Raw genomic sequence first — 10,773 nt, 5'->3', positions numbered from 1 at the left:
TAAACCGCTGCGCCACCGGGGCTGCCCATGGATTTCCTTCTTGATGAGTTAGAATCTACATCAGGTTGAGTTGTTGTACAAAGAAAATTTTATTTGCAGCAAATAAGGAGATGACAGAAAATAATTTCCAAAGCCATAACTCTCTGAGCAAGGGTGATTGGGTTCCTTTTATTTAGTGTTAAGATGAATAATTAGATAGGGAAGCCCTGTATTATACAGAAGTAGCCCTAAGGTCACCCACACTTCCTAAATAAACAGGACTATACACACATTGTACATTATGTATATTGGTGTTCTTTCTTGGGTGGACATTTTAGTATTATAATGAGGTAAATGTAGTTGTAGGTCATTATAGAAGGCATTCACAGTCCATATGCACAGGCAGGAGTTAGGAGTTCAACTCAAACTGGTCTAGGTTGGTCTGGGCTGGCGGGGGAGCTTGTCAAGACAATGGTTATCATGCCAGGGGTAGCTCCACTTTCCATTTCTTGTGTTAAGAGATATCCTAGAAAGAACAGAGCTTAAGAAAAAAATGTGGGGTAAATATTGGTGAGTACAAACAAGTGAGCAGTAAGGTCAAGTCTAGCTGGAGACAGTTTAACTCCTACTGCTCCCCTCTATCCTCCTCTGAGTACTCAGTCTAGATTTAATTGTTTTTCCATGGATCTCTGGGTGGCTCAGCGGTTTGGCACCTACCTTCAGCCCGGGGCATAATCTTGGAGTCCTAGGATCCAGTCCCACATCAGACTCCCTGCATGGAGCCTGCTTCTCCCTCTGCCTATGTCTCTGCCTCTCTCTTTCTCTCATGAATAAATTTAAAAAATCTTAAATAAAAAGAATTGTTTTTCCATGCTGAAAGGACAACATAACTATAAACAGGAGCCCACCATGTTATGGGCCTTATAGACACATTTCTGTATCTATCTTCAGAAGAAGGTCCTTTGATGGGCCCCTCTGAGATCTGATAAAGCAAGGATATTCTGATAAAGTCCTACATTATTCTTTTAAACAGCTCAGGGTAAACACTGTGGATAGTAGAACCTGACAAAGGTATCTCAGAAAAACTGGTGGAAGCCAGGAAAAGGTGAACATTCCTTTTCAACTTTTACATATTTTAAAATCCTTTTAAATCTCCATCTATATTTCTAGACAGGAAAATAAAAATTTATGTTCTCTTTTAAAGTCCAGACCTATTGCTATTTGAAACTTTCTCTCTCAGCAATAACTATTGTCTCCTACATTATCTTATTTTGTGTAGCTGGGCTTAGCTTTCTTCCTGTCTGAGGCATGAAGATTGGTTTTTGTTTGGAGATTTTATATATATATATATATACAGATTATATATATATATGGCTATAATGGCTATTATTGAAAGTGGCTCTGGACCTCGCGCCCTTTCAGGGGACATCTCTTACACCCAAAGGATTTTTTAAATACTTCCAAAATATTTAGAATTAAAACTACATAGTCAGAAGGAAATAAGCAAATAGAAGATAATGTAGTTGGGTAAATAAATTTTGAAACCATTTAAGTTAAAACACAATTTGAAGAACTGAAAGGAAATGTCCTTATCTTACAAATCTTTACAAAAATAGGAATGCAGCTCTCAAGACAATTCAAAATGTACCTGTTTCTTTACCAATCCACAAACCTTCCCTGTCTGTCTCAAATGGCTTGTAAATTATTGACCTTAGGAAAACAAGATTTTTCTTGGAGAAATTTGTATTCTTTCTCTGTCCCTTAAAGTTACATATATTATCATGTTGTTGATACGTACACACAGACCACAATCACCTAATACTGATGGTGGGGAAAAAAAAGCAAAAATATTTTAAAATATTTTAAAATTATATATATATATATTAATTATATATATATTTATATTTATCTCCAGATGGTATTGCTGAAATTAATTTGTATAAGAGCTCTATGTAATTGGTTTAAAGGCAAGTGCTTATAAGAATTGTCCATTCTACACCCTGTCTTAAGCCTGAATTGATATGTGGTGGGGGCAACGGGACATTTAAGATATTTTTGTGATTCTTTTTTTAACACCTCTCTTTTTGTATATATAATGATGAAACATGTTGTAACGGTTGAACAGGGAAGGAGAAAGAAAATTTATTATCTGAGTGGACCCTTCATTGTGGAAAAGTAGATCAAGAGTTTATCTGTATTATTGAACCTGCTTTAGGCTCCCCCGCCCTTTTTTTTTTTCCACATTGTGCGTTTTGTCCTGAATTGTAAGTTAAACACAATGCTAGTACCTGTTTACACTGTGAAGTGGATATTGTTACAGAGAGCACACTGGAGGCTTTCTCACTGTTAGGCAAATAATGCTCATGTGAATATATGATCTGAGAAGAAGAAAGCCCTGTAGTTTTAACTGTTGATGCTATCTGTCTTGTTGGAGAATAAATTTTAGAATTTTTCTTCCCCCTCCAATAAAAAAAAAATGAATTGGCCTACTGAACTGGCCTCTTTCTATCCAGAAAGATAGGAACTAAATCTTTTTTTCAGGTTTATATTATCTAGGAAAATATTTAAGAGTTAGGCAAAATGAAGTAAAAGTAAGGGTACTTGTTTGATCCAGTCCCCTTAATTTAACAGAATAGCTATTCAAACCAAACTAAACATCTTTCAATTCAACCGGAGATGTAAGGAAAGAATGGTTGGAACTCCACAAATAGAAAAATGACTATTTCATAAGGTAGGAGTGAGAAGAAAAATGCAAGGAATATATCAGAAGAAAAATGGCAGGTGGAGGAAGACTTTGTAATGTGGCTATGGGAAAGTGATACAGTTCTAGAGCTCAAAATTAGGACCTGGAGAAACTTCCCTGCCTGAAAGGTCCTCAGTGGTAAAGCAGGGCAGAATCATGAGTAGGATAGTGGGGTCTCAATATTCCCAGAGGTACAGAAAGAACAAGGGTGTCTAACCTGGCAGAGTTCCCAAGCACTGGAGTGAGGAAACAGGTTTAGGTCAGCAAGCCCAGGAAAAGTCTCACCTTGTTTTGCTGTAAACCTCAAACCAAGGCCTGATCAGTTGACCATTCTCTGTGTAGGTCCCTGCAAAGGGCTGGAACTCAGCAACCCTCCATCTTCCTTTGGTACAGGTGAAGTGGGTGTACACTTGACCAGATGAATGATCTCCATGCCAGGGCCCTGCAAGGAACATAAATGGGACAATCCTCTGTTTCTGTTGGGAAGGGTGAGATGGGTGTGCCCATGAGTGGGTGAAAGCTACCCCTGCTGGAACCCTACAAGTTGCACAAATCAGTGTCCCTCTTCCTGCCCTGAGGCAGCATGTGAGTGTGCAGGTTCCACAGGAGTCTGCAGAACTTAGCAAACACCACAACTTCTCAGCCCCAGGGCTGGAGATCTGGGTGTGGACATTTTTGTTTTCACCCTCTAAAGAGGGGCAGAAAGCCTCTAGAGAACAAAAACCTCACAGAGCAAACAGATTACACTGAGCCTGGCCCCCTGGCAAGGGGCAGTGCAACTCCACCCAGGCACAGACACCTGAGAATCAGAGCAGCAGGCCTCTCCCCAAGACCAGCTGGAAGAACAGGGGGACAGCAAGCTGATTGACCAAACCGCTCTGGAAAGCTCCAGGGTTGGGGAAAATAGAATATAGAACTTGAGGTTTAATTTTCTTATGATTCATCTTTCAGTTCAAAATTTTCCACTTTTTTCTTTTTTTCTCATTTCAAATAGTTTCTTACTTTATTAACTCTATGGTTTAATGTCTTTTTTCTTTAAAGTTCATATTTTGCAATTACATACTATAGATATAGTCTTCAGTTTTGGCTTCTTTTAAATGAATCAATTTTGGAATTTAGAGTCTTTTAAAAAACAGACCAAAATACAATCAGGACCACGTGGATCACCTTTTTTACGCTGTGTGAGATTATATTCTCTCTCCTTTCTTCATCCTCCCATTTTTTTTTCTCTCTCTCTTGCTTTTCTTTATCTTCATCTTTTACCTTTTATTTTCTGGTTCTTCATTTCTTTGGAATTTTCCTGTGTGTACTTTTTTTGGGTCATGGTTTATATTTTTGACTCTGCTCACTCTAACAGCCATTTTACATGGGAAAAAATGACTAGCAGGAGGAATTCACAACAAAAGAAGGAATGAGAGGTAATACTTTCTGCCACAGATATAATGGATATGGATTTAAGTAAGATGTCAGAGATGTAGATGTAGTTCAGGATAGCAATTATAAAGTTACTAATTGGATTTTTAAAAAAATATAGAGCATCACTAGAGAATCCCAGTGCAGAAATGAGGTCAAATCAGGCTGAGATCAAAAGCACTCCAACAGAAGTGAAATCTAAATTGGATGCTCTAACTCCTAGGGTAAATGAGGCGGAAGAGAGAGTAAGTAACATAGAAGGCAAGTTGATGGAAAGAAAGTGGAGGAAAAGAGAGAAAAACAACTAAGAGCCCATAAGGAGAGGCTCTGAGAGATAAGCAATAGTTTGAAAAAAAAAATCCATATTAGGGATCCCTGGGTGGCGCAGCGGTTTGGCGCCTGCCTTTGGCCCAGGGCGCGATCCTGGAGACCCGGGATCGAATCCCACGTCGGGCTCTCGGTGCATGGAGCCTGCTTCTCCCTCTGCCTGTGTCTCTGCCTCTCTCTCTCTCTCTCTGTGACTATCATAAATAAATAAAAATTAAAAAAAATCCATATTATTGAAATTCCTGAGGGTGCATGGGGGGTGCAGAAGGTATATTTGAGCAAATCATAGCTGAGAACTTCCATAATTTGAGGAAGGAAACAGGTATGCATACCCAAGAGGTAGAGAGGACCCCTCTCAAAATAAATAAAAATAGATCAACATCCTGATGTATAATAGCAAAATTTACAAATTTCAGATATAAAGAGAAAATCCTGAAGGTAACTTGAGACAAGAGATTCCTAACATACAGAGGGTGAAATACCATATTAACAGCAGACTTATTCACTGATACCAGGCAGGACATAAAGGATTGGCATGATATATTTAGGGCATTCAATGAGAAAAATATGAAGCCACAAATACTTTATCCAACAAGGCTGTCATTAAGAATAGAAGGAGAGATAAAGAGCTTCTAGGAGAGACAGAAACTGAAACAGTATGTGAGCACAAATCCAGTCCTGCAAGAAATATTAAGGAGGGGAGCCCTGTAAGTGAAGAGGGAGCCCAAAGGAATAGAGAGAATCTGCAGTAACAGGGACCATATGGGTAATACAAGGTCACGAAATTCATATCTTTCAATAGTTATTCTGAATATAAATGGGCTAAATGCTCCAAAGACACAGGGTATCAAACCAGATATAAAAGCAAAACCCATCCATATGCTGTGTATAAAAGACTCATTTTTGACAGAAAGATACTTTCAGACTGAAAATGAGAGCATGTAGAATAATTTACCATGTAAATGGACCCCCGAAGAAAGCTAGGGTAGCAATCCTCATATCAGACAAATTAGATTCTAAACCAAAGACTCTAATAAGAGATGAAGAGGGGCACTATATCATGCAGAAAGGATCAGTCCAACAGAAATACCTAGCCATTATACATATTATGCTTCCAATCTGGAAGCAGCTAATTATATCAACCAATTAATAACCAAAGTAAAGAAATACATTGATACTAATAAAATAATAGTAGGATACTTCAATACCCCATTCACAGCAATGGACAGATCATCCAAACAGATCAACAAAGAAAAAGGGCTTTGAATGACACACTGGACTAGAGGGACTTCACAGATATATATAGACCATTCCATCCTAATGCAACAGAATACACATTCTTCTCAAGTGAACATTGAGTTTTCTTCAGAATAGACCACATACTGGGTCTCAAATCAGATTTCAACTGATACCAAAAAATTGGGATTATTCCCTGCATATTTTCAGACCACAATTGCTTTGAAACTTGAATTCAATAATAAGAGAAAATTTGGAAATAACTCAAACACTTGGAGGTTAAAGGGCATCCTACTAAAAGATGAATGGTTCAATCAGCAAATTAGAGAAGAATTTAAAAGATTCATGCAAACTAATGAAAATGAAAGTACAACTGTTCAAAACCTTTGGGATACAGCAAAAGGTGGTCCTATGAGGGAAGTACATTTCATACAAGCCTCTCTCAAAATATCAGAGAAATCTCAGATATACAAGCTAACCTTACACCTAAAGGAGATGGAGAAAGAAAAGCAAATGAAGCCTAAGCCAAGCAGGAGAAGATACATAATAAGGATTGGAGCAGAACTCAATGATATAGACACCAGAAGGACAGTGGAACAGATCAATGAACCTAGGAGCTTGTTCTTTGAAAGAATAACATAGATAAGTCCTTAGCCAGCCTTATTAAGAAGAAAAGAAAAGAAAAGAAAAGAAAAGAAGAAAAGAAAAGAAAAGAAAAGAAAAGAAAAGAAAAGAAAAGAAAAGAAGAAAAGAGAACCAAGCTAATAAAATCATGAATGAATGAAGACAAATCATAACCAACACCAAGGAAATACGAACAATTTTAAGAATGTATTATGAGCAACTATGTGCCAACAAATTAGGCAATCTGGAAGAAATGGATGTATTCTGGAGAATGTTCCATGTGCACTCGAGAAGAATGTGTATTGCTTTAAGATGGATTGTTTTGTATATATAAGTCAAGTCCATCTGGTCCAGTGTGTCATTCAAAGGCCTCTTTCCTTGTTGATTTTCTGCTTAAATGATCTTTTTATTGTTGTGAGTTGGGTGTTATAGTCCCCTACTATTATTATATTATTATCAATGTGTTTTATTTGGTTATTATTTGGTTTGTATAATTGGCTGTTCTCATATTGGAAGCATAAATATTTATAATGTTAGATCTTGTTGGATAGATCCTTTAAGTATGATATAGTGTCCATCTTCATTCCTTACTACAGTCTTTGATTTAAAATTTAATTTGTCTGATATGAGAATTGTTACCTCAGCTTTCTTATAATGTCCAATAGCATGATAAATGGTCCTTCACCTCCTCATTTTCATTTTGGAGGTGTCTTAAATGAGTCTCTTGTAGACAGCATATGGATAGGTCTTTCTTTTTTATCCAATCTGACATCCCTGTCTTTTGACTGGAGCATTTAGCCTTTTACACTCAGAGTCACTACTAAAAGATATGAATTTAGTGCCATTGCATTGCTGGTAGCATCACTTTTCTTTATAGTGTGTCTGTTTCTTCCTGGCTTGTTATTTTTGGACTCTTTGCTTAGAACATCCTCTTTAATATTTCTTGGAGGGCTAGCTTGGTGATCACATATTCTTTCAGTTTCTGTCTGTTCTGGAAGCTCTTTAGCTCTCCTTCTATTCTGAATGACCATCTTGAAGATAAAGTATTCTTGGCTGCATGTTCTTCATTTACCACCCTGATTATATCATACCAATCCATTCTGGCCTTCAGGTCTCTGTGGATAGTTGTGATGCCAAACTAATGTTTCTACCCTTGTACATTAAGGACCTCTTACCTCAAACCACTTTCAGGATTTTCTCTTTATCTTTGACATTTCTTAGCTTCACTATTATATTTCAGTGCATTGATTATTTTTCTTGATTTTGAGGGGAGTTCTCTGTGCTTCCTGGACTTGAATGCCTGTTTCCTTCCCAGATTAGGGAAGTTCTCAACTACGATTTGCTCAAATATACCTTCTATCCCTCTATCTCTTTCTTCTTCCTCTAGGATTCCAATAATTCTAATATTGTTTTGCTTTATGGCATCCCTGATCTCTTGACCCCTCATGGTCCATCGGTTGTTTTCCTCTCTTTTCATCAGCTTCTTTCCTATCCATAATTTTGTCTTCTATGTCACTGACTCTCTCTTCTGCCTCATTTACTCAATCTGTTAGAATATCCATTTTAGATTGCACCTCATTTAAAGTATTTTTAATTTTGACTTGATTAGATTTTATTTGTTTTTTTAAAAGATTTTATTTATTCATGACAGACGCAGAGAGAGAGAGAGACAGGCAGAGGGAGAAGCAGGCTCCATGCAGGGAACCCGATGTAGGACTCGATCCTGGGTCTCCAGGATCACAACCTGAGCTAAAGGCAGGCATCAAACTGCTGAGCCACCCAGAGATCCCAAGATTTTATTTATGTACTAAGGTATTCCCTAGTGTCTTTTTTTTCCTTTTTTTAAAATCAGGGTTTGTAATCATTATTCTGAATTCAATTTCTGTCATTTTACTTATATCTATATTGATTAGATACATAATATACCATATTACCTCTTGTTCTTTCTTTTGCTCTGAATGTCTTATTCTAGTCTTTTTCTCCAAAGAATAGATGAATGAGAGAACAAAATAAAAAAATATCATCCATGACCTCAGCAAAATACACACTAGACAAATCCAAAGGGATCAGAAACCAAAAAAGAAAAATTTTAAAAAGGGAAAAAAGATATAATTTATTCTTACACATGGATAAAACAGGGGAGTCATTTGGTGCTAGATGTATTTTGGTTTGTTTGGTAGAAGACATTAAATCCCAAAATTGTAAAGAAAGGAAATGAAATGAAATATAGATAGATAGATAGATAGATATAAATATATAGATATATATAGATAGATATAGATATATATCTATATATAGATGGATACAGATATATCTCAATGAAAAGAAGCCAAAAATGAAGAATGCCTATAAATATAAACGTAAGAATGAAAATTTAAAAAGATTTAAAAACAAAGAATTGATAAAATGAGAAACTAGTTGAAAAGCAAAAAAGAAAAAGAAAAATTTTAAATGACAAACTAAAACCTCATAAAAAACCCCTCAAATTCTATACACTATTTTCCCATAGTGCATAAGCTTTTTAGTGATCCATAAACTTGGTTCAACAGATGTTGCTGTCTGTCTGTGGGAGGAGCTGGTTCCACTGATTGTAAGCTGTCTTTACCTAGGCATACTGTCAGGGGGCCAAGCTCAGTGTAAGCTGCTTCAGGTTACTCTATGTAGCTTTTGTTCTCTGAAGGCTTTTTGCATCACTTTAGAGTATGAAAAAAAAAAAAAACTAAGACTAAAAATCCTAAAAAAAGCATGTGTGACAGAAAGACTATCTTATCTATTTACTTGGACTTAATTTAATTTGTGGAAATGAAGCATGAATAAGAGTGGTACAAAGAACATCCTATACCCTTTACCTAGACTCTTTGTTGTTAACACTGTACCTACTCTGCTTTATCACTTTTCTGTCAATCTGAATTTCTCTCTCTCTCCCTTCTGCCTTCCCTCCCTTTCTCTCTCCGTCTCTATCTCCTTTTCTCTCTTTTATTTGAGAAAATTTCTTACCTCCAAATGATCTTTATCCTGTAAATAATTCATTATATATTTAATGTAAGTATTCTTCTATATAATAAGAGTACAGTTATAAACTTTAATTTTACCTCAAAATATTAGCATAGTACAATACATTTTGAATGGAGATTTAGAATCAAAGATAATTGTAGTACATTAGAGAAATTCGTTAAGTAGTTGTGAATATGATATAAGATACCATGGTATGAGGTCCCAAGAAATTTATTTATGTACTAAGGTATTCCCTAAAGAATCATTGGCATAAGATTCCTAAGTTCCAATGTGTAGAGAGAAGAAAAAACAGAATAAAATATTAATTTTCTATTTTATAATTTCTTGAAAGACAGGTCCTACATTCACCATTTTCTTTAAAGCTTCTGTGACATCTTTATTCCTCAGACTATAGATTAAAGGGTTTAGCAATGGAGTAAGTATGGTATAAAAGACAGACACCATTATGTCTTTTTCAGGGGTGTGGTAAAAACTGGGAAGCATATAGTTGTAGACTCCAGCCCCATAAAAGAGAATGACCACCGTCATATGGGAGGAACACGTGGCAAAGGATTTCTGGCTTTTTGCTGAGTTTATCCTGTGAATGGTGAAAAGGATGAAAGAATAAGAGCTTGAAATGACTGCTACAGGGATAAGAAGCATGAGGACACAGCACAGGTACATGACTGTCTCATAGAGGGAAGTATCTGAGCAAGAAAGCTTCACTATGGCAGGGACTTCACAGAAGAAATGATGGATCTCTCGAGTTCTGCAGAAGGGGAAGGTCATGGTGATGGACGTGAGCATGAATCCATCCACAGATCCCAGAAACCAGCAGCCAGATGCCAGTAGAAGACACAATCTATGGTTCATGAGGACAGGGTAATGAAGAGGATGGCAGATGGCTACATAGCGATCATAAGCCATGGTGGCTAGAAGAAAACATTCTGAACCTCCTAGTGTTACATAGAGAAACATTTGCATCCCACATTCTAGGGTTGAGATCTTATTCATACTCAAAACCTGGTTCATAAGCATTTTGGGTACAGTGATGGAAATGTACATTACATCCATGAGAGACAACTGGCTGATGAAAAAATACATGGGAGTGTGGAGGTGAGCATCAGAGTATATCAGAAATATCAGGAGAGAGTTTCCAGACAATACCAACAAGAAAACAATAAAAATGATCACACAGAGAAAAGTTGGGTGTTTTGACTGACTGAAAATTCCCACCAGGATGAAATCAGATTGTCCACTGTCACTGATCATCCAAGTTTTGTTGTCCATGAGGGTTCATCTAAGCCCAGTTCATCTAGACCTCAAGTTCACCAGTGAAAGCTTTGCAGGCAATGGATCACTCATGGAATACAAATACCTGAAATGATTTAAGAAATACTGAGAATTTTGTGTTTGTGCACACCTACTTGTGTAAAAAAGAGAAAGTCCTATGGGCC

General features: G+C 36.7%; 1 protein-coding gene and 1 long non-coding RNA gene across 2 annotated transcripts in view; both read right to left on the bottom strand.

The window, feature by feature from the left end:
- Window positions 1-312: 312 nt before the first annotated feature.
- LOC119878393 overlaps window positions 313-10,773 on the bottom strand; it is a 28,018-nt gene continuing 17,557 nt past the window's right edge. Inside the window, exons 2-3 of the long non-coding RNA XR_005386828.1 lie at window positions 3,008-3,164; window positions 313-520 (exon numbers count right to left, since the gene is read on the bottom strand). This is a non-coding gene — a long non-coding RNA (uncharacterized LOC119878393). The remainder of the gene's footprint in view (window positions 521-3,007; window positions 3,165-10,773) is intronic.
- On the bottom strand, window positions 9,647-10,606 carry LOC119878392 (olfactory receptor 2T29-like). The gene has a single exon (XM_038589021.1). It carries the CDS (start codon window positions 10,604-10,606, stop codon window positions 9,647-9,649), a length of 960 nt encoding a protein of 319 aa, XP_038444949.1.

Source organism: Canis lupus, unplaced genomic scaffold, assembly GCF_011100685.1.
Source record: "Canis lupus familiaris isolate Mischka breed German Shepherd unplaced genomic scaffold, alternate assembly UU_Cfam_GSD_1.0 chrUn_S156H316, whole genome shotgun sequence".
Classification (NCBI taxonomy): domain Eukaryota; kingdom Metazoa; phylum Chordata; class Mammalia; order Carnivora; family Canidae; genus Canis; species Canis lupus.
This window is presented reverse-complemented; position numbering and strand designations above follow the sequence as displayed.

What these genes read in the sequence shown, in the direction of transcription:
- LOC119878392 (XM_038589021.1), bottom strand. Translation starts at nt 10,606, where the DNA reads ATGGACAACAAAACTTGGATGATCAGTGACAGTGGACAATCTGATTTC.